The sequence below is a fragment of the Neofelis nebulosa genome, chromosome 6, assembly GCF_028018385.1.
Source record: "Neofelis nebulosa isolate mNeoNeb1 chromosome 6, mNeoNeb1.pri, whole genome shotgun sequence".
In the NCBI taxonomy this organism is placed as follows: Eukaryota; Metazoa; Chordata; class Mammalia; order Carnivora; family Felidae; genus Neofelis; species Neofelis nebulosa.
In genome coordinates this window covers 41,808,777-41,832,510 of record NC_080787.1, presented here as the reverse complement: position 1 = coordinate 41,832,510, position 23,734 = coordinate 41,808,777, and the positions used below count along the sequence as shown (strand labels likewise).

Here is a 23,734-nt window from a genome sequence, read left to right as displayed (position 1 = left end):
ACAATAATCTTCCAATCCATAAACACAGTATTTCCCTCCATTTTATTTAGGTCATCTTTTTATTTCTTTCCCTGCTGTCTTATAGTTTTAAGAATAAACCTTGCATATATTTGATCTATCTCTAAATATTTCATGAGTTTTTGGTGCTATTATAAATATTTTTAAAGGTTTATATACTTTTGAGAGAGAGTGAGAGTGGGTTAGGGGCAGAGAGAGAGAGGGAGACACAGAATCTGAAGCAGGCTCCAGGCTCTGTGCTGTCAGCACAGAACCTGATGTGGGGCTCAAACCCACAAACACAAGATCATGACCTGAGCTGAAGTCAGACGCTTAACTGACTGAGCCACTCAGGTGTCTCTTTGGTGCTATTATAAATGGCATCTTTTAAAATTTCTAGTTCAATGGTAGTATATGGAAATAAAATTGATTTTTGTGTATTCACTTTGTATCTTCAAACCAGGATACATGCACTTGTAACTTGTTTTTAGATTCTTTGGGGTTTTCTATATAAACAACAATGGTGTCTACAAATAGTCTTATAATTCTTCCTTTCTAATTTTTATATCTTTTATTTCTTTCTTGCCTTATTGCACTGGCCAGACCCTCCAGTGTAATGTTGAATAAGAATAGTGATTTTCCTCTCTATGTATATACAAGGTTGATAGATGATAAATGTAAGTATAAAAAAGCTCTTTTGATAAATACAGTAGAAAATTTTAAATGAGAGCATTTTGTCATGGTTTAATTGGCAGCATTTTGCTGTGCAATGTCACCTAATATGATGGTGTATTTTACCACAGATGATGTTAGATACAATGAAATTTTGTAATAGAGCAGCCATATTGCATATTCATAGACTATGATGTGAATAGTGCCTTGGAGTTACACAATGTTGAGGCCCTGATATTAGGTTACATGTGCCTAGGGGCTTCATAGTTTATATTCTTCTGATACCATTTCATTTAACTGAGAATAGGGTGCTCATCTTAAGCCTGAGCCCGGTCTACTACTTAGTGTTTCTTAAGGCTACAGATGGTTGATGAGCAGAATGCATCTACTAGGTGTTAACCACGATACATTTGATCAGGTAACTCTCAAAAAGTGTGAAGGGTCTGAGATTTTACCTTACTTGCAAGCTAATAAATTAGTCTGGCACAGTTTGATGGATGCTTCCAGAAGGCACAGAATTCTTGGACAAGAGACTTTATTACTCATGGCACAAGAGCCCCGTGTTTGCCTTGGTTCTCCTTGCCCACCAAGTGCCATGGGACAATGCAGGGCTGGGCCCAGGTGAATGCTGAGCCCAAAATAGATTTGTGTTACCCTCCCACCTCCATTAAACCCCAAACTTAGGGAACTTCAGTCTTCAACTTCAGCTGCAAGCAAAATTGTTGAATCTTTGCCTTAAAAGGAGACATTATTTTTATTATCCTAGACACCAAACAAATGTGTGATCTACTCTGGAGGGAGATACTATTCCCCTCTTCCAAGGATATTTGCAAGACACCAGTGAGAAAATAGCTCAGAGTGTTGTCAGTGCCTCTGCTCAGAAGATGTAACCTAGAGAGAATTGTGTCCCAACAGTAATTCAGTCTCAATTGTCAACTGGGAAAAGTATTTGAGTAGAGGGTAATGCTGCCACTTAGTTTGTCTCTAGCTGTTTGTCTCTAGCTTCCCATATGTTCAGCAAACCTTTCTTCTTTGTCTAGACCCACAGACTACATTTCCCAACTTGCTTTGCAGTTAAGTATGGCCCTATGAATGAGTGGCCAATGACACATAGATGGAAATGATGTTACCATCTCCAGACATGGCCCATAAAATCTCCCCACACAATTCTCTATACCCCCTCTTTTCCCACCCTTTTCCAGCACTCATTTAATGCTGGTGGTGGTGAAAGGTGGTGAAGTCACATAATGGGAGGCATTTGGGTCCTCAAAAAATTACATAGAGCAGAGATTTTCTTCTTCCTGCTCCAATATGCATCAAACTATGACATAACTGAAAAATCAGTGACTTTTTTGTGGATTGACAACAGAAGTTTATCAATTTTCGTAACTAGCAATACATACTCTAGCTAAATACATCATCCTTTCCTTCATGCCACCCCCAACTTAAATTCCTCCCCATTACATCAGGACTAAGTGGGCACTAATTTATCTGATATTTCTTAAATAGCCCTCTATTAAGTGTTAACAACATTAGAGAGGCTTTCAACCCTGCTGGCTATTGTGTAATTTGGGGCAGCACATGGTACCACCGTCCAGTGGTACAGGGTTGTACTGGGTACCAGGGTAGGGACATCTAAAGGGCAAAGGGTCTTTCACATCACAGAGCAAGTCTTGGTTACTAACATCATGAAGGTGGGAGTTGGGGAGATGATCAGGGGAAAATTAGTGTCTGCTGCATTTATTAGCATCTTCGTGATATCCATTGGGCCTCCCAGAAATACCTAAGTGGGAGGCTGGTTCAGAGGTGACAAGTCCCCATTAGTGGTCAAAGGGACCCAAGGAACACAGGATACATGCTCTTCTTCACAGCCTTTTTTAAACTTCAGAGGTCAAATCCTGCCTACCTGTTTTAAGATTCCTTTTTAAAGAGCAGCTTTAGTTCACAGCACAATGCAAGTGAAGGTACAAAGATTTCCCATATGCCCCCTGCAACTTTCCCTATTTCCATCTCCCATCAGGGAGGCACATTTGTTATAATTGATGAACCTACATGGACACATCATAATTACCCCAAGTCCATCGTTTAAGTTATGGCCCGCTCTTGGTGTTGTACATTACATGGATTTGGACAAATGTATAATGATATGTATCCATTATTATGGTATCCTACAGAGTATTTTCACTGCTTTAAAATTCTTTTTGTGCTCTATTCATCCCTCCCCAGCTCCTTCTCTGCCTCTCCCCCAACTCCTGGCAACCACTGATCTTTTTCCTGTCCCCATGGTTTTGATTTTTTTCAGAACATCATATAGTTAGAATTATACTGTATGTAGCCTTCTCAGATAAGCTTCTTTCATTTAATAGTACTTATTTAGGGTTCCTCTATATCTTTTCATGGCATGATAATGCATTTATTTTTAGCAGTGAATAATAATCCATTGCATGGATATACCACAGTTTACCCATTCACATACTGAAAATTTTTGGTTGCTTCTAAGCTTTGACAATTATGAATAAAGCTGCCATAAACATTCACGTTCAGGTTTTTGTGTAGAAATAGGTTTTCAACCCCTTTGGGTAAGATAAGGAACATGATGGATGGATTGTGCAGGAAGAATATGTTTAGTTTTGTAAGAAACTACCAAATGGCCTTCTAAAGTGGCTGTATCTTCGTGCATTCCTACCAGCAATGAATGAGTTTGTTTCTCTACATCCTCACCAGCATTTGGTGTTCAGTGTTTTAAATTTTGGCCATTATAATAGATGTGCAGTGATATTTCACTATAGTTTTAATTTGCACTTCTTTGATGATGTTAGATGTGGAACATCTTTTCATATGTTTATTTGCCATCTGTGTATCTTCTTTGTGGATGTGTCTGTTAAGATTTTTGGCCATTTTTAAATTGGAGTGTGTGTTTTCTAATTGAGTTTTAAGAGTTCTCTGTATATTTTGGATGACTGTTCCTTATTAGATATTTCGTTTGCAAATATTTTCTCCCAGTCTATGGCTTTCCTTCTCATTCTTTTAACATTGATTTTTAGAGAGCAGCAGTTTTTAAATTTTAATGAAGTCTAGCTCATCAATTATTTCCTTCATGGATCATGCCTTTGGTGTTGTATCTAAGTCCTCATGGCAACCTTAGCCATACCCAAGGTCATCTAGGTTTTGTTCTATGTTATCTTCTAGAGTTTAGTTTTATATTTTAAACTTCAGTCTGTGACCACCTGTTTTTGTAAATAAATTTGTATTGAAACACAGTGACACTTACTCATTGATATATTTTCTATAGCTGCTTTCATGCTATGGTAGAGTTAGTAGTTGTATTAGACTGTATGACTCACCAAACCTAAAATAGTTATTCTCTGGCCCTTAACAGAAAAAGTTTGCTGATCCCTGGTATGAAGCCATAATTAAACTCATTGTATATATGTAGAAACTGAGGGTCTATATATTTAATTCCATTTAACTCAAAACATGTCCATGGTTGAGCCAATTTGTCAACTAGGACTTCAGATTCCATCCAAGTGTCCTTTTGCTTGTTCATTCTGTAGAAATTCTGTGCAGATCTCCTTATCCAGAGAGTTTGACTTAAAAAAAAAAAAAGGGCATACAATATGCTGGATCCCTAGCATCCTCCCTTTCCATTCTATCTGTCCCAAGAGCCAAGGTGGCCTAACCCATCTTTGGGAGATAAAAGACAAAATAACAAACTGTATTCCAGAGCCCCTGGTTAAAGGAAAAACTGTGAAGTGGTCTCAGAGTTGTATGGACTGATTTGAAGTCAAAGGAGATGGCCAATAGCCCCCAGTTGTCCTTCTGCCCAAAGAGCCCAGCTGGGCTGACAGGAAACATGACATCCAATGAGATGAAACCTCGAGGACATTTCTGATTTCTGAGGCTAGTGAGGGCTTTTAGCTTGTGTTGCCAATAAAGCTCACTATAACTTGTTACATGTGTATTATGATGTGTTCATTTAGAAAATAGAACCCAGGAAACCCCTCGCATCACTTTCTCCCTCTGAATTTTAAATGTCAATATTTTACCCTCATCCTTTCTCATTATCTTCTATCTCTGGCTCACATATCTTGCTTGCTGTCTCCTGTTTGTACCCCCCCCTCCACTCTTCTATCCCTCCCCCTCTGAGTTCATCTGAACATTCAGTCCCTGAAGCACTCCATTTTATCCTAATCTATCAGCTCCCTTCCAAATTCCCTTCTTTCCCCATCCATCACTTCAACCACTCTATTACCCTCAACTCCGATCTTGCCCACTTGTCCTTACATGTACCTGGCAAGCATCCAATTTTGGATCAATCCCATTGTTCACTTTCTCCTCTCTCTCCTACCACAGCCTACTCTGAGCTGCTGCAGACAATTATAAAACCACGAGGTCTGAAGCCACTACAGATTTCTCTGCTCCACACTCCTTAGAATCCCACCTCAGCACAAACATACCTTCTTTCAACAGCTGCTTCTCACATTTCCTCAGAAACAAACTATGGTGGACATTTATTGGTTGACTTCCCAGCATCTACTCCCCCTTTTCCTCCCTAAAGCACCCAGATTTTCCTTTGAGGGAATTCCCTACCCCCATTCCCAATGATATTGTTTGGGTGGGTTTGACTTCATTTCCAGTTCTAGGAGTGGGCTCTGATGAGCTTAAGCTAATCAGCTCTCCTATTCTTCCTTCCAGAGTGACTGGTTCATCACAGATGAGCACACTACCCAGTGTGGGCCAGTGGGCCATGAGGAGACCATCATAGGGGCTTCTGGGAAATAAGCTTTCTCTGCCTTCTGTGGGAGCCCTGAAGGAGACCTTCCCTGTCTGTGGGTTGTAGCGTGGATATGGTGTCTCTAACTTCTGAAACACAGGGGCAGGGTAGACAAGATGATCTCAGGAGCCAGATGGAATCCTGAGTGCCTGGGTCAAACTATGCCTGCATTCAGGTTTGCCTTTAGACTCAAGTTATATCGATCAGTCAGTAAATCTCCTCATTGTTTTTAAAGCAGTTTGTGTTGAGCTTTTCATTATTTCCTTCTAATTCATGTCCCATTCCAAAATTTTACCTCTACCTTCAAATCTCCTCCATTTCACTTCAAATAATCTTGCCTCCTGGTTCAAGGAAACAACAGAAGCCAACTCACAGGAAGGCCATCAACTTCTTTTCCTGTCACCTGCAAGTGTTTCTGAATCTGAATGTATCCTCCTCCTTCCTTCTAGTGTTTCCCTCCACCTGCTCAGAAACTCAGCTTCTCCTTATCTTTGCCTTCTTTCTTTCCACTTGTTCCTTCTGCTTGCCTTTCCTCCAGTTTAGAGTGCTTTCCAATGTAAAAACAGGCATAGTCTTTCTCAACCCCACCTCTTCACATCCCGCCTCTCTTCTATCCTTCTCTGCCAAATTTCTTGGGCGGGCAGGGAAATTTACTCCTATTTGGGGGCATGCCTAAATAGGGATAGAGTTCCCACCTAGTAGGCAGGTTTGCATAGAACAAAGAGGTGGCTCAACACAGAGGGCTGTGCGGCAGACCTAGATTGGAGCCTCACTGACCTTTGTTATAGTGGAAGCCACTGAAGTTGTGGGGATCTCCCAGTGAGTATGAGGGGTAAGAACAGGAGGATTAAAGTAAACCTTTGGGGGACACAGATGCTTAAGGAGGAAGTGGGAAAAGCCATCTTTGAATGAGACCATGGTAAATGCTCAATGGTAAGAGGAAAATGAGAAGGCTTCCAGAAGCCAATAGAGAAGCATGCTCCAAGGAAGAAATTTTTGGCTGACTGCTACCAAAAGGTCAAATATGATAGGACAGAATCACCAGATTTGGTAGTATCTAGAGTTTCAAAGGGGCAGGAGGAACAGAAACCAGCTTTCAGTTGGGTAGGAGAGTAAATGAGAAGTAAGAGGAGGAATGTACACCTAAAAATGATGTTTTTCCCCTTTCCAACTGCCTTAGTTCAGATTTCTCCGAGAACAGATACTGGATGAGTATTTAAGCACAAATAGCATACGTGGGATATTAACTCTGCAAGTGCAGTGAAGTAAGGGAAGGGAGAAAAGGAAAGGAGAAAAGGCAGGAAATGTGGCACTATTGGGCAAGGCTGTGCACCAGGCCTCAGAATGGTTCCCCTGAACATGTATCCACTGACTCCCGTGCCCTGTTAGGAATGCCTCTGGAGGCCTCTTCCCTACCAACACTCAGACCCTCACACTTGCCAAGTGAGTTCTTATGGCATCTGAGAAAACCCTCCAGCTCCAGGTGGGAAGAATTCACTGTGCTGGACCTGAAAACCACAGCTGCTGTGAACACTGAAGGGTCGAGGGAGTGCAGGGTGGGACATCAGCCCATTGTCTGCCATACCAACCCCACCCATGACCCCTTTGCCAAGTCACCTAACTAAGGTAATAAAAGGGGCCTTTTGAAATGTAACTCAAGGAAGGCATGAGGTTGAGACTTAGCCTAACAGAGAAGATGAGAAATTCACTATGCCAGCAGGATATTACTCTTTGCAGAGGTTTGAGAGGTCTGATTGAGTTATAGATAAAAACGTTTCTCAGCCCCATGCTCTGTTATTGAAATGTGGGCCAGAATTAGGGGAAGGAGTAGGGAGAGGTAGAGATGGGTATCACAATGTTCTTCTGCCCTTGGATTCTTTGTTGTAGAAGGGTGGGAAGGGACATAGCCAACCCCTGGTCAGGTCATCTTACTACATTGTTCCTCTGTGACTGAGCTCTATATTAAAATAGCCCAATGACTTGACCTTTCTCTTCTTGCATGTATCTGTACCATCATTGTTCCTCAACAATTACTGACCATGCACCATATGCTAGGTAGGACCTGGGGAAACAGTTTGCCTTAAAGGTGAGCAATGAACCTTAGACTGAGCCAACAAATGGCTGGCTACAGGACTGTGACCATGCAGTCTTAAAACAAGAATGGACGTAAGATGAACCAGCAGGCGAAGACTACTCCCACTCCACTCCCTCTCCACTCTCAGCCCTTTCTCCAAAGGTAAAGGGTGGAAGAAAAGCAAAGTGTTCTGGGGAAAGAATAAAACTGAGCGGGCTAGAAGAGACTGGCAGCGCTTAAAGCTGAGCTAAAGCTTGGTAGAGTTGTGGGCACCATGAATAATCTCCAACTACACAGTGTTAAGTCTCCATTCTATTGTATTATAGAGGCAGAGTTGTGAGGGTACATCCATGCCTCCTGAATCTGCAGCCTGGAGGGAGAGGAAACAGCCAAAGAATAAAAATCCAGGTGACCTAGGGGTAAACTCTTAGGAAGAGAGATCCCTGTGTTGGCCAAAGGGAAAGAACTGAACAACTGAACGCCTGTAATCTTGGGTCTTCTCTGGATGACATCACCTTTGGTGGCTTTGCCCCTCACACACTTCTGGGATTCTTCTTGTGTCTGGAAAAAAAAAAGACCCCATGGATAAGAACACATGGGGAAGAAGCATGCATATTTACAAAGTTTTACATGCTGGGAAACAGGAAAGGGGAATCATGGGCATTTAGGAGTCCTGAACAGTGGACTTGTTTTAAAAGTGGAAGATTATGCCAGGACTAAGTTCTATGGTTTGAGTTGGAGACATTTTGCTTATTGTCACACTCTCACACCCATGACTGGGATGGCACCACTCGCTGCTCAAGGGCATACTCCTTCCTTAAGCTTCTGGTTGAAGCCCCCTTCTGGCTCACCTTTCTTTCTCCAGGGAGCAGCCCTGCCCATTTGCTTAGGTATTGACTTTGAAGCTTTTCCAGTCTCAGTTTAGGCTCACGGTGTCTGTTCCCTCTAGTTTTCCAAGCTCTCTGCCTGTCTTCATGAAGAAACTCAAATCTCAGCTCTGAAATTTTCTTTAATGAGCCAGCAAAATGAGACAGGAATGTGGGAACTGTGTGTTGGTAAAGAGCAAATTCATTGTTGCTTCTCTCCACTCATTGTCCTTCAGAACTGAAGAACAGTCTCTACCCTCCCTGCAAGTTCTTTTGAGGTCTCTATATTATTTTTAATGTTTATTTTTGAGAGAGAGCAAGAGAGCACAAGTCAGGGAGGTGCAGAGAGAGAGGGAGACACAGAATCTGAAGCAGGCTCCAGGCTCCAAGCTGTGAGCACAGAGTCCAATGCGGGGCTCAAACCCACGAACTGTGGGATCATGACCTGAGCCAAAGTCAGACACTTAACCAAATGAGCCACCCCGGTGCCCCTATATTATTATTTTTTAAATATTCTTTCTGGTTTGTTCATCCCACATGGGAGATGCCCATTTTTATAACTACAGGGAAGAAATTTCAGGGCTCTTCCTCAAGCAGCTGACTAGCCTGCTTATGTACTGGCTGCGTGTTGCACAGATATCATGAAGTGTAGCTGAAAGGTCACCCTCAGAAGCACTTATTTAGGGAATTTAGAAGAAGCTAGCAGCCAAAATATGCCAGAGAGGTCAGCAACCAATTCCAATAAAGTAGCTAACAATCCTAAGTGTCCAAAGTGCCTCTAAGCCTAAGCTCTCTGTATTGAATCATTGGACCTTCACACATCCCAGAGAAGGTCCATCCTGTTGTTTGCTTCTAATTATGAAGAAATGGAGACATATACCGCTAATTTGCTCAAAGTCAACTGGTACGCAGTAGGAACAAGATCTGACCCAGGCACCCTGGCTCCAGAGCCCATGCTCATAATCCTTGCCTTTCTACCTTGGAAGGGTCTCAAGCTCCCTGTCCCTACAAAGCCTTGCCAAGAGTAAGGGCCTTCTCAGATCTTCTAGAAAAATAAATTGTTCCTTCTAAGGGCCAGTCTTACACACACCAGGTCAGGTTAGCCCTTACACACTTATAACACATGTATTAGAGACCTCCTCTCCTGGCTAAGTATGCCTTATTTTTCTTGGGATGATATAAAGTATGTATGATTATTAAGGACACTGTACAGATAAGGCACCATACTCAGGCTCTGTATGACAGTACAGCCTGGTCCAAGCACTACTTTCCTGCAGTAAGAACTTTTGAAGCAGAACAAGGGTCAGTTTCCCAGATGTCTCCAGAGCCACCAACAAGCGCTTAAACCACTGTAGGGCTCATTGTACATCATGCCTCTATCCTACCTTGTACCAAAAGGATTTAAAACTGAAAAAGAATGAAATCTTGCCATTTGCAGCAATGTGGATAGAATCAGAGGGTATCATGCTAAGTGAAATATGCCAGTCAGAAAAAGACAGGTATCACATGTTTTCATTCATATGTGGAATTTGAAAAACTTAACAGAAGACCATAGGGGAAGGGAAGGAAAAATAAGTTACAAGAGGGAGGCAAACCATAAGAGACTCCTAAATACAGAGAACAAACTGAGGGTTGATGGGGAGTAGGGGGTTGGAGAGGTGGGAAAAATGGGAGATGGGCATTAAGATGGGCACTTTTTGGGATGAGCACTGGGTATGGTCTGTAAGTGATGAGTCACAGGAATCTACTTCCTAAGCCAAGACTACATTGTATACGCTATATGTTAGCCAACATGACAATAACTTATTTTTAAAAAATAAAAAAATAAAGGGGCGCCTGGGTGGCGCAGTCGGTTAAGCGTCCGACTTCAGCCAGGTCACGATCTCGCGGTCCGTGAGTTCGAGCCTCGCGTCAGGCTCTGGGCCGATGGCTCGGAGCCTGGAGCCTGTTTCCGATTCTGTGTCTCCCTCTCTCTCTGCCCCTCCCCCGTTCATGCTCTGTCTCTCTCTGTCCCAAAAATAAATAAAAAACGTTGAAAAAAAATTTAAAAAAAAAATAAATAAAAAAATAAAAAAATAAAAATACTTTGCCATTAAAAAATTAAAAAAAAAAAACAACAAACCAACAGACCATGCATGGAGTCAACTTATTCTCCGGGGGTAGTCACACAGGAAGGAGCTGAGGGACTAATACACAGACTCCATTCTTCTCCCCACTATAAGATCTCCTTAGTCCAGGGCTTCCTACTGGAAAAGCCCAGTCAGATGCCAGAGGGTGAGTGTCACCCCCATAGAGCAGCCTTCTGAGGCCCAGAGCAAGGTGGAGAAAATGGAAAAGGGGGTTTGGTGGTACAAAAAGAAGGTATCCCCCAGCCAAAGCAAAAACTCTCATTTCTTTCTTATGGTCAGTATTGCATTAACATGGAATTCTCCAGTCAACCAAACCTCAAGGGGGAAAAAAATAATATCTTTGATCTTGACAAAGGGAGCTGCAGCACTCTATCCTCTTCCCCAAGGAGGGAACTAGAATTAGAATCTTTCTGAAGAAAGATTATTAAGATAATTAAGTTACTCTTGTCCCAATTCTGTATTGCCTCATGTCCACAATTCATTATCCATAGTTCCAAAATCCAAACTACTTCTGGAAGCTACGTGTTTTTTTTTTTTCATACTTTGTCAGCAAAACACAACCCACTGACATGAACTCTTTATAACCATTATTCCTCTTAGCAGGAATGTCTGTTTTCTTGCAGGACAATTATTTGATTACTAAAGACTTCCCTAGATCCTGTATTATGTAACATACCCATAAACTTTTATATACACATACAGTGTATATAATTTATATATAGTCTATGACTTCAAAACTCTGAAACATTTGTAAATTCCAAAATCTGTCTGGCCCCTAGGTCTTCAGATGAAAGATCCTGGACTTGTGTTCTCATTTACTTTAGCTCCATAATATTCTTTGGAAAAGAGAGAGGGAATTTTATGTTCTTCATTTATAATTAATAGACTTTCCTTACTTGGACTTTGATATAAAGTTCTTTTAACTCAAAATTAGTTTATCTCCCTGCCCTTTTTGAATGTTATGTAAAACTTTGGAAGACAGTAGACTATGGTACAGAATCATAGCAGGAGGGAGAGGAGAAGCTAGAGGGATGCTCAGAGAATTTACTGAATAGACTGAGGACTGTTAGTCAATATCAAGGGCACTAATGAAGTTCGTACTTAACAGCACAGATTCTAGAGTCAGACTCCCTGAGTACAAATCTCAGCTTCACCCCTTACCTGTCATGTGCCCTTGGGCTTGCCACTCAACCTCTTTGTGCTTCATCTTCTATTTTAATAATATAGCCAAGGGGCGCCTGGGTGGCGCAGTCGGTTAAGCGTCTGACTTCAGCCAGGTCACGATCTCGCGGTCCATGAGTTCGAGCCCCGCGTCAGGCTCTGGGCTGATGGCTCGGAGCCTGGAGCCTGTTTCCGATTCTGTGTCTACCTCTCTCTCTGCCCCTCCCCCGTTCATGCTCTGTCTCTCTCTGTCCAAAAATAAATAAAAAACGTTGAAAAAAAATAATATAGCCAAATCCTATTAAAATGATTTTTCACAATCACCATCATGTGAAGTGTTTCCTTTGCCATGTGGGGATACCAGAGAATTTAAGTAATATACCCAAGGTCAGGCAGTGAACTTGAGGCAAGTGAGGACTGCCAGTCAGATCTCCTCCCCAATGTCAAGCTAGGGTTCTTTCCAATTTGTCACCTGCCTTATTCACAGAGGCTTGCCCCTTCCTGACCCCTGCAGGAGGGGAACATGTCACACAGTGTTCTTGGCCAGCTAATTCTCAAGCAGGAAGAACGTCTGAGATATTTCCAGAAATGTTAGCTTTTGATACTCTTTGTTTTACATCTCCACCCTGATGATTTAACAAATAGCAATCACATAATCCAGACAGTGCAACTTGACTTTGCTTGCAGAGGGATCAAGCCTGAATAAGTGGATTTGATTGTCTTAGGGGAATTAGAGGCTTTTTTCTAGTTTAAAGGAGGAAACAAGAGCAAGTTGCTTTTCTTCTAAATGCATGGGCCTTAACACAGCAAACTTTAACTCCACAGGTGTGAGTAAAATAAAGTCAGGTGTAAGATCATCTTTTGCCTCCCTAGGCCTGGTGGGAAGGAAAGGAGAGTCAAAGGAGTAGATGTCCAGACCTCTCTCTCTCATCCTGCTCTCTGCTCCCCTACTGTGCTTTCCATAGATGGAAACTGATTGGAAGCCTGAGGGCAAGGGAGGCCATGGAATCGACCTCTTAGAGCAGAGAGTGGGACAGAGAGAAGTGAAAAATGATCCCAAGCAAGAGTGGGGCAAATGGACAACAAGCAACCCAAAATTCCACCAACCCAGATATCAAACAGCATCCCTTTCCTGTAATGGGGACAGGCAATATATTTAAAGAAATAATAAATTATAGGAAGAATTCACACACTGTTTGAATTATCCGTAACTGTGTAACAAGTTACCTCAAATATAGTGGCTTAAAACAATGAATATCCATTATCTCACACAGTTTTGAGGGTCAGGAATCTGGCTGTGGCCAACTGGGCAGCTCTGGCTTAGGTATCATGACAGTGCAGTCATTTGAAGCTTCTCCTGGGATTGGGGGGGCCTGCCTTCAGGATGGCTCCCTCACAGGGCTGTCGGCTGGAGGCCTTAGTTCCTCACGGTTATCAGAGGTATGTTTCAGTTGCAGGTCACATGGGCTGTTCAGAACATGGCAACTGGCTTCTCTGAGAGTGAGTGAGTCAAGAGAGAAAGCAAGGAGGGAACCACATTGTCTTTGATTACCCTAAGAAGGCTCATACCATCACTTTTGCCACATTCCCTTTACTAGAGTTTTAAGTTCAGCCCACAGTTAAGGGGTAGGGAACTAGCCTCCGTCTTTTGAAGTGTGGAGTATTTAAGAATTTATGGGCCTATTTAAAATCACCATACACTCAGATGGAAGATAGAAGGAGATTAGAGGAGAATAGGGATTAGGGACCATGTACAGAAGATCTGGGAAGATCTCAGAAGAAAGCTCTCGATGCCCTCCCAGCCCTCCTCTTCCCCCACACCCCAGAGGTCTCAGGCTCCCTAGGAGTTGGAGTCCTGCCAGGATCCATCATTCTTGGCGATCCCTGTGCCTTCTCAATCTTCCCAACTCATTATTATACCTACTCCATTTCCTTTAATTGCTCTTGGTTACCCATTCTTGGAAAATAGTTAAACTAAATTGGCTTGAGGTATTCATGGCTTATAATGGACCTACAAATCCCTTACAAGGTCTACCTCATTCTAATAAACACTCCCCTGGAGGCTTAATAAACCTAAAGGAATCAATCTCTACAATGTGTTTCATGTGGGGAAAGGATGGTTTCAGTGACACTAGTAAGACGCTCCTTGCTCCCAAACAATATTATAACAGAGCACTTGCTTACATGTTACATGACTTAATTATCCCAACAAAAATGAAGACAAGTTTATGATCACTAAGTGACAAGGAACCTAAACCAGCAGAGAGAAAGTGACCAGATGGCAGAGGTTAAACATGAAGCATGGAGTTGATTCTCAGCATGGGGCTCCTGCCTTGAACCTGTGCTGTTAGGACCCCTGAAGGCATCATCCCACCACTATCCCCTTAGCAAGACACGTAGCCCATTCTAGGAGCCCAGGGAAATAAGGGAGCTGGCATGAGTTTATTTTACTTTCAATGGTCTAGGGAAGATGATGTGACCACAGAGCAATTATAAAGTACTACCAGGATGACTCTGGGTCTGCAAAAGATGAGGGAGTATATATTAAGGCAGCAATTCTGAGACTTCTTGCCAGGAACTACTTAAACTCTTAAAAAGTATCAAAGACCCCGAAGAATTTTTACTTATATATGTTATACCTCTTCAATATATATTCACCATGCCAATTTATTTAATTTATATTTATCATTAGAAATTAAAACAAAAATTTTAAATATTTAACTCATTTAAAATCAGTAATATGTATTATAGATTAGTATAACGTTTTTAATAAAATCATTTTCAAAAACGTTAGGGAGAAAAGTGGCATGGTGTTGCATTTTTGTAAACCTCTTTAATGTTGGGCTTAGCAGAAGGCAGGATTCTCCTATCTGTTTTTGTATTCAATCTGATTTGAAATCACAATCAGATAGGGTATAGAAACGCAAATGGAATGAATGGAAATGGCAGATAATATCTTAGTAGTATTATGAAAATAGCTGACCTCAGAAATCCATACTTTGAGAACCATTGAAGTAAAGAGTTATTACTGGGGCTCCTGGGTGGCTCAGTCGGTTAGGCGTCCGACTTGGGCTCAGGTCATGATCTCATGGCTTGTGAGTTGGAGCCCCACATTGGGCTCTGTGCTGACAGCTCAGAGCCTGGAGCCTCTTCAGATTCTGTGTCTTTCTCTCTCTCTCTGCCCCTCTGTGTCTCTCTGTATCTCAAAAATAAATAAACATTAAAAAAATTTTGTTATTACAGATTCTTCTCTTCTTTTTTTCAATTTTTTTAATGTTTATTTGTTTTTGAGAGAGACAGAGACAGAATGTGAGTGGGTTGGGACAGAGAGAGAGGGAGACACAGAATCCGAAGCAGACTCCAGGCTCTGAGCTGTCAGCAGAGAGCCCGACGCGGGGCTCGAACTCACGAGCTGTGAGATCATGACCTGAGCTGAAATTGGATGCTCAACCGACTGAGCCACCCAGGCGCCCCCCAGATTCTTCTCTTCTTAATTTTGTTGATGGAAGACTCTAAACAAGACAGTGCTGGAGTCAGCACTTCATGGCTCTGGGACTATGACTGACATGTGCAGACACATAAAGCCACCATGGCTGTCTTCAGTATACAATGGAAGTGACAGGGATGAATAAATGGAAAAGCCTGGATGATACATTAGGGCACAAGGGAATTTTGTTCCTTGGTAAGATTTTTATTGTTCTCTGTGGGATGGATAAACTTCTTTTCCCTTTGAAATTAGATGTGGCCACATGACTTGCTTGAAGCAGAGTGATGTGTGGTATTTCCAAGCAGAAGCTCTAATGGTAGGAGTGTTCCCTTTACCACCCTCTTTCCCTCTTAGTAATCACCAGTATTATGTGTGAATATTATCTGCCCCATAAGCCTAGAGCCAAGGGTGTGTGAATATTATCTGCCCCATAAGCCTAGAGCCAAGGGTGAGGACGGCACTGATGAGGAACAATCTCCAGCTAACCTTTGCCGGACATGTAGTGCAAATGAGGAACATTTGTGGTTTTCAGCTACTGAGATGTTTGGGTTTGTTATAACAGCACAATCTGACCCATCATGACTGATACAGCTACTTCACTTGAAAGGCAAGTCAAAGATATGAAATGTACCATTTAGTGCAAATTTATTGGGAGTTTTCTGTGCATTAAACACTATGCCAGGTACTATGATTATGGCTGATTTAAATTTGGCACCAGCCGTCAAAGGGCTCATAGTGCAGAGGGATATAAATAAACTATGCCACTCCACCATAATTGCCACTGTTAACAAAGGTCAACCTAGGGTACTTTGGTAAAGAGAAGTCCTTGAATCCTGAATAAGTCATGGAATCAGCAAGAAGCAGCATACTTAGCTGGAATTTATGAAGGAACATTTAACCAAAGAGACCATTTGTTAGATATGTGTAGGGTTAAAGTGGCCAACAGAGATGTTGAGCATCCATGACCATCAACAAGAAAGCCAGCCCTCCACCACCAAGCCTGAAGGAACAAGGGTTAGAAATGATGTTACTAGGCCTGGTGAGAGCTGGACTCATGGCATAGGGGCTGTATGACGCCAGCCAGAAAGACAGCAAATAGGAATAAATACTCTGACCTCTCTCCTTATGCTCTTCAACCTGCCTGTACCTCCTGCAGATACTTCTGGAAACCAGAGACAAGGGTATGTGGGTGATGCTATCAAAGCAGTAGGTAGAAGACAGTCTCCTAGTAGTCAGACCAGCATGGGGAGTGTCAGGGAGTGGGTCTGGAGAAGCAAATGGAGAATATCCTGAACAAGAACCGCCCCCCCCCAAAAGAAGTGTAACAATCATTTAGACAACATTTTCTCAAACTTTTAATTTCATTGCTTAATTAAAATGTCTATAGCAAAGCGGGTCCATAGCTACTGATGGGATAGGGGAAGGATTTGAAGGAGTATAGAGGGCTGGATACTTGAGACTCCTTTTATGAGAGAGGCAAGGGACATATGGCCAAGAAATCCCATCTTGGATTTTTTGTTAAATAAAACTTATTTTTTCTGTGAACCTAAAACTGCTCTTAAACAGGAAGGTATAGAGATTTTTCCATATACTTCCTGCCCCCACATATGCAAGCCTTCTCCACAATCAACATCCTCCAGCAGAGTGGTACACTTGTTACAACTGATTAACCTGACACATAATCACCCAAAGTCTATAGTTTACAACATGATTCATTCTAATGTATAATGGCGTGTATCCATCATTATAACACCATGCAGAATAGTTTCACTGGCCTAAACATCTTCTGCACTCTGCCTTTTCATTCCTCCTGCCCCCAACCCCTGGCACACTGATCTCTTTACTGCCTCCATAATTTTGTCTTTTCCAGAAAGTCATGTAGTTGCAATCACACAGTGTGTAGCCTTTTCAGATTGGCTTCTTTCACTAGGGTAATAGGCATTTAAGTTTCCTCTGTGTCTTTTCATGGTTTGATAGCTCATTTCTTTTTTGTGCTGAATAATATGCCATTCTCTGGATGTACCACAGTTTATTTATCAATTCATCTCCTGAGGGACTTATTGGTTGCTTCCATGTTTTGTCCTGCATCTCTATGGGGGGCTAGGGGGGTGGAAGACAGGTGGAGAGAGAGGAGGAGAGGAGCTGGGAAGAAGTATCACCCAGCCAGGCAGAGAGCTGATCACTAGAGGTAAATTGTAAGTGGATGTTGCATCTTATTTTTCAAACTTAGCCTAAAAAGTCATGTGGCATCACTTCCGCCATATTCTATTGGTTACAAGACCATTACAAACCTACCCAGATGCAAGTGGAGAATTAATTCCACTTCCTGATGAGGAAAGCAAAGTTCTAGAACAACACTGAGCAACACAGCAGCCACTAGTCACACGTGGCTGTTTACACTTAAATTAATGAAAACTAAAATTAGAAATGCAGTTCTTCAGTCACACTACCCACATTTCAAGTTCTCAATAGCCATGTGAGGACTTGAAATGTTTCCATCATTACAGAAGGTCCTATTGGACAGCACTGCTGTGGACAAACATGTGAGACAGGAGATGTTATCATAGCTATCTTTCAAAGATACAATCTGCCACTAGCACTTGGACAAACCAAATCGTATTTGGGAAGACAAACTAAAAATTGCACAATGACTCACATGATGTTGTACACAAAGTTTGGCAATAACTGCTGCTGTTTACCTGGAAGAGGGGATAACTTGAGTTAAGGCTCTCAAATGAGAGGGTAGATGCATAGTCCCAGGGGCTAAAAATAGGGCCAATAGGAAGATATCTCCAGAAGGGTGATTTCAAGACCTGTATTCTCCATCTTTCTAGTGTCACGGGTCTCTTTAAGCACATGATGAAAGCCACCTCTCCCTAGAAAAATATGCACATGTACCATATGATACACTCAAGTTCAGAGGTCCCTCCCAAATCCATCCATGGACTCTCCAGATCAGAGCCATACTCTAAGCTGTGAGCTCCTGGAGGTATTTCCTTATCTATAGTGAGTAGCAGTGTGTGTGGCCTGGATGACACTTCATCACAGTATATCGACAGAAAGAGGCACATTTCTGCTCAATACAAGTAAGAATTTTAATAGGCAAAGAGGCTCTTAAGGGAAATAGGCAACGTCAGGAAATCAGAAAGTTTCCCAGCAGAAGTATCCATGTAGATTGCTGATTATGTAGAGAAGACTTCAGTGTGCAAGCTAAACTGAATAAGCCATAAGATCTTGCACAGTGCTGGAGTTCCAAGGTTCTATGAAGAGTGACCAGGCCCAAGCACAGGAACAGTCATCTACAATTTGGATGAAGAGGGCAAAATCCAGAAAAGTTTCATGCAACTGGTGGCAGTTCAGATGGGCTGAAAGAGTAGGATTACTGTATGAGGACACAAGATGATATTTCATGGCTCACTTAAAAGATTTAAAATCCTTCAATTTAATTACCTCTAGTTACCTGGTTTCTGGCCAACTGCTAAACACTTCTCTGCCTGTCCTACCAGCCTTCTCTCTCCACTTGTCTTCTGTCCCTCACTTCCTCCCCCGCCCCAAGAAGGATCCACAATGAAACACGCATATGGATTATCCAGGTGACTTCTACATGTCCTTCTAAGAAGGAGGCAGAGGGAAATTTAAGGCAGAAGAGAAACAGGCCATGGCATGGAAGCAGAGTCACAGAGAGGATGCTATGCTGCTGGCTTTGAAGATAAATGGACTATGAGCCAAGAAATACTACTCTAGATGCTGGAAAAGACAAAGGGAACAGATTCATTCCTAGAGCCTCCACAGGGAGAGTGACTGGCATCTAGAACTGTAAGAGAATACATTTTGCTTTAAGCTACCAAGTATGTGGCAGTTTGTCAAAGCAGTCATAAGAAACTAATAAAGCTGGGGACAGAGCTGATTAAGAACTAACACATAGAATCTCTGCTTCTTCCAAATTCTGAGGACTTGCTACTGGATCAAGTTCATTATGTCAGATGACCTCTTGCCTAAGGTTGAGTCCTCTCCTGGAAGTTCTTCAGGCCTCATACAGGTAGAGGGTGGGGGAAGTGTCATCCTCACCTCCACACCCAGTTCCCCTGACAAAGCCACACATCAAATTTAGCAGGGGACAGAACTTGAATAGTCCTCCGTGGGCCTCAGGCCCTTTGCAAAATAGACTTCTGTCAGGTCTCTTGCAAACACACCCAGACACCCCCTCAGCCCTGCAATGTATTGTCTGAATTCTGAATAACGTAAGAAACTCACCCTGAGCCTGAGGCTAAAATCATCCCAGCTTTTCTGATAGTCTTGATGCATTTGTGCAAATCAGTAACAGTCAATTCTTTTTTTTTTTAATTTTTTTTAACGTTTTATTTATTTTTGAGACAGAGAACATGAACGGGGGAGGGGCAGAGAGAGAGGGAGACACAGAATCGGAAGCAGGCTCCAGGCTCTGAGCCATCAGCCCAGAGCCCGACGTGGGGCTCGAACTCACGGACCGCGAGATCGTGACCTGAGCTGAAGTTGGACGCTTAACCGACTGAGCCACCCAGGCACCCCAACAGTCAATTCTTCAAGACCAGGAGACTAAGACCCTCATTTTCTAATATATACTTGGCAGCTAGAATGTTCCAGTCGATGTTTGATTCTTACAATTCCACAGCCATGGGGTTTTGGATACAACAGATAGGCTCGTTTGAACATAATCATTCTCAGTATATATGTTCATTGTTGAGTGTGTTACAGTGCAAAATCTTTTAAGACTATAGCTCTTTGTTTTTTGAGAGAGAGAAAGAGGTTCCCCCACAACTCACCCCATTCCTGATGTACATTGTATCGTGACTTTCAGAATGAGACTGCTGGGTCAAACCCCAGTTTTTCCACCTATCAACTGTGTGCCTTTGGGAAAATTAACCTCTCTAAGCCTCACTTTCCTCAGTTGCAAAATCCACATTCTATTAATTGCAGGATTATTGTAAGTATTAAATGATGCCTGGAATAGTGCATGGTGTGTAAGGAAGCATTCCAAAATTGATATCCGCTCATTCTATGACTTCTTCCCATATACTCTTTTTTTTTTTTTTTTTTTTTTTAAACAGAGAGGCCAAGATTGTTAATGTCGTTTGGGGGCACAACTGGAAAAGTGTATCTTTAAAGAGAGCAGACTGGGGTGCCTGGGTGGCTCAGTCGGTTGGGCGTCCGACTTCAGCTCAGGTCATGATCTCAGGGTCCGTGAGTTCGAGCCCCACGTCGGGCTCTGGGCTGATGGCTCAGAGCCTGGAGCCTGCTTCCGATTCTGTGTCTCCCTCTCTCTCTCTGACCCTCCCCCGTTCATGCTCTGTCTCTCTCTGTCTCAAAAATAAATAAACATTAAAAAAATAAAAAATAAAAAATAGAGCAGACCAGCCTTCAACCAGGGCCTAGACTACCTTCAAGGGACTGAGATAAGTCATAAATCATAAATGTGCAGGGTCAGATCTTGTTTTTATATAAAATATTATTTTGTTCATCATGGAATTTTTTTTTAGCATTGATTCTTTTAAAAAATACTGCATTAAATACTATTTATCTTGATAACTTACTTTTTTTGGCATATGCTTAAATTTTGTGCCCAAGGCAATGCTTCATTCATCTGGCCCTAGTCCTGCCCTGCCTACAGCAGTTTGTGCTAGTCACACCACCGCTTAGGTCCTGGACTGGCTGGCGCAGGCCAAGAAGCCTGTAGAAAGACCCGGGGAACTTCTGCTGACTTTGAACTAGCGCTTTCCAAGCCTTAGAAGGCTTGCAGAGGCCAGGAAAGGTGCGCAGAAGTAGACTACAACTCCCAGGAGGCCGCGCGGTGCGGTGCCCTCGGCCGATTGGCTGCGTGGGCCCCGCCCCCGCTCCGCCCCTGCCTCGAGGACCCCGGGAGCAAGCCCAGGGCTAGTGCTCTCTGAAGCCTACTACCCAGTGGAGACTCGCCCGGCCGACAGGCTTCATGGCGGCGAGGCCGGTGTCCCGGATGCTGCAGCGGGTGCTGAGGTCCAGCGTCCGGAGCTGCAGCTCGGGGGCTCCAGTGACGCAGCACCGCCCCGGGGAGCCCTCCCAAACTGCGGTGGAGGTGAGCCCGCCCGCATCCACACCTTGCCCGCGGAGGGCGCCCCGGCCAGCTGTCCCTTAGCCCAAGAAACACCCAGGCTGGGCCGCAGAGGCCGCTTCTGGGAGGGACCCCCTCAACGCTTAATTGGGGGTGGGGAGAGGAGCGGAGGAATGCTCTCTGAACTGCCTAGTCTCACCGGCTACCCCAGGGTGGGGGCGCTCCTTGGGGTGCTGTTTAACCACCTCCCTGCCCATCTAGCCATGGAACCCCCTTCCAGGTAAGCCTGAGATGAGGGAGCAGGCAGTTAGGGCTCTGCGTCCAGTGAGTTGTTATGAGTGCCCTTCTCAGCCCTGCCTCACCCACCCTGTTTTTTGAACGTTTTGCTCGCTTCCCCTCAGTGGGGGTTGTCTGCGTGCGCTCAGGTGTTCTTGTGCGACACCCTGCTTCATAGTGTGACACTGGCTAAAAATGTCACCTTGGTGCCACCAGTAGTCAGTTGTCACTTCTGTAGTCACAGGGCTCTGTGACTTGTCCTTCACTGACTCTTTCAGTTTCATCCTCCTGTCCCTTAGGAGGGCTCAGCCTCGTTCTGGAGCAGAATGGAGCGAGATCCTCTTCCAGGCTGAGAATCCCAGTTTTCCTTAAGGTTTGGGAGCGGCCCCTGCAGTCATTCACATCACCCCACAGAATGATTCATGTCCTAACAAGTTTTAAGTTCGGTGTTATTTTGCCCATGTGCTCGGGGAATACTTTGGAGAGAAGCAGGTCTTTTTCATTTGGTGAAACCTCTTTTCTGGACTCATCCAGTCATTCTTTTCCCATCCCCTAGCGGGAGGCTTCATGTCCTGGGAATCATCAGCTCGTGTCCCTCCACACCACTGCCCCTGTGGCTTAATGAGGGGGAGCGCCCCAGCCTAACTTGCTTTCCCCCAAGTCTGACCCCCTCCTGAAATCCTCAAATAATCAGGGCTCCTTGCTGGGAAGTGAAGTTTTTCAGTATCCTTGAACTCCCAGCTTCCCTGAGGGAAGAAGAGGAAAGCAAAGATTGCTGAGAAACCTTTAAAGAATTCAGGAAAAGGGAAGTTTCTTCTCCTTGGTGCCCCTCAGAAGAGGACCCATGCTAAGTGACTTCATACTTGGTCTCTTTTAGTCCTCTCAGTAAACCATGTGAGGTCAGGAGTTTGCATTTTCAGGTGAGGGCTCCCTGAAGTTAACTTCCCTGGAGTCACAGAGCTGAAACGTAAGGGGGCAGGAACTCAGACTCTAGCACCTGTGCCCTTGCCTCTTCCTTGCAGGGAGGGGAGGGTGAGAGGCTCTCCCGCCCTTTCCTTTACCCTATAAGGGGAGGTAGAATTAGCAGGTTAAGAACACGGACTCTGGAGCAGAATGCCAGGGCTGGAAGGAATTCCAGCCCTACCCCTTAGTAGGTATCTGGACTTCAGCAGGTCCTTTTACCTCTCAGTGTCTCAGCCTTATCATTTGTAAAATGGGAATAAGGGTCTACTTCATAGGGTGGTTATAGTTAAAAAAGTTAATATGTGTACTTAGAACAAAGCCTGACACACCTAAGTGTTGGTTTGGTACGTATTTGTTGTAATTATTGTTAACCTTGCTGCCATTGGCTCTTGCTGTGTCCCATTAGTCCCCTCCCACTGGACACTCAGGGTGGCCATTCTGTCCACTACTTGGTCGTAGACCTCCTATGCTGGACATTCCCCACTAGGGTTATCCTCAGCAGGCAGGTCGCTCCTCAAATGTTGGGTGCTCCTCCGCCTTTCTGCATGGTGCTTAACCCCGTACTCTGCAGGCAGTAGAGTCAGATATTTTTGGCTGTTTGAAACCCAGCTAGTGAGGGGACATGTGGAATAGTAGAACACTGGACAGGGAGCCCCAGGTTTTCACCTTCACTCTGCCTCCAATTTCACTTGGCTTCTGGGGCTGTCCTTTCCCCTCTCTACACATCTTTAAAACCAGAGCATTGGGGCACCTGGGTGGCTCAGGCAGTTAAGCATCCGACTCTTGATTTCGGGTCAGGCCATGATCTCACAGTCATGGGACTGAGCCCATGTCGGGCTCTGCACTGACAGCGTGGAGCCTGCTTGGGATTCTCTCTCTGTGTCTCTCTCTAAATAAATAAATAAACATAAAAAAAAAAAAGAACAAAAACAGAGGGTTGGAGCAGCCCATCTTTATGCAGTGGGGAAGGGCACAGAATGTCTTTAAGAAAATCTCAGAGGTGAGGCAAGTCTGGAGATACATACCATCAGCCTATTCACAGAGCTTACCAGTTGGCAAGAGTAGGAGTGGGGCGTTGGGAATCCCTGTTCCTGCGTCCCTTCCTGCAGGGCACCTTTCCCTGTACCCTGACAGGTGCTGGGAAAGACAGAGGGAAAGGCCAATGAGTGCTGTCTGTGTGCCAGGATGTGGGTGTGAGAGAGGGGTGAGGTGTGCAGTGGGAGCTGGCTGGGAGGACAGCAGAAAGTGGGCCTTCATCTTAGTCCCAGGAC

General features: G+C 43.7%; 1 protein-coding gene and 1 long non-coding RNA gene across 5 annotated transcripts in view; both read left to right on the top strand.

Annotated features, from left to right (window-relative positions):
- Positions 1–7,517: 7,517 nt before the first annotated feature.
- LOC131513430 (uncharacterized) lies at positions 7,518–8,111 on the top strand. Its single transcript, XR_009262580.1, has 2 exons — positions 7,518–7,679; positions 7,844–8,111. It is a non-coding gene; the product is annotated as an uncharacterized LOC131513430 (long non-coding RNA).
- A 12,931-nt stretch (positions 8,112–21,042) lies between these two features.
- MOCS1 (molybdenum cofactor synthesis 1) overlaps positions 21,043–23,734 on the top strand; it is a 37,171-nt gene continuing 34,479 nt past the window's right edge. For 2 of the 4 annotated variants that reach the window (XM_058733823.1, XM_058733827.1), the window contains exon 1: positions 21,043–21,248. In XM_058733823.1, the coding sequence (XP_058589806.1) occupies positions 21,126–21,248 (123 nt within the window). In that variant the 5' untranslated portion in view covers positions 21,043–21,125. The remainder of the gene's footprint in view (positions 21,249–23,734) is intronic. The other 2 variants (XM_058733824.1, XM_058733826.1) reach the window with 2 other exon arrangements.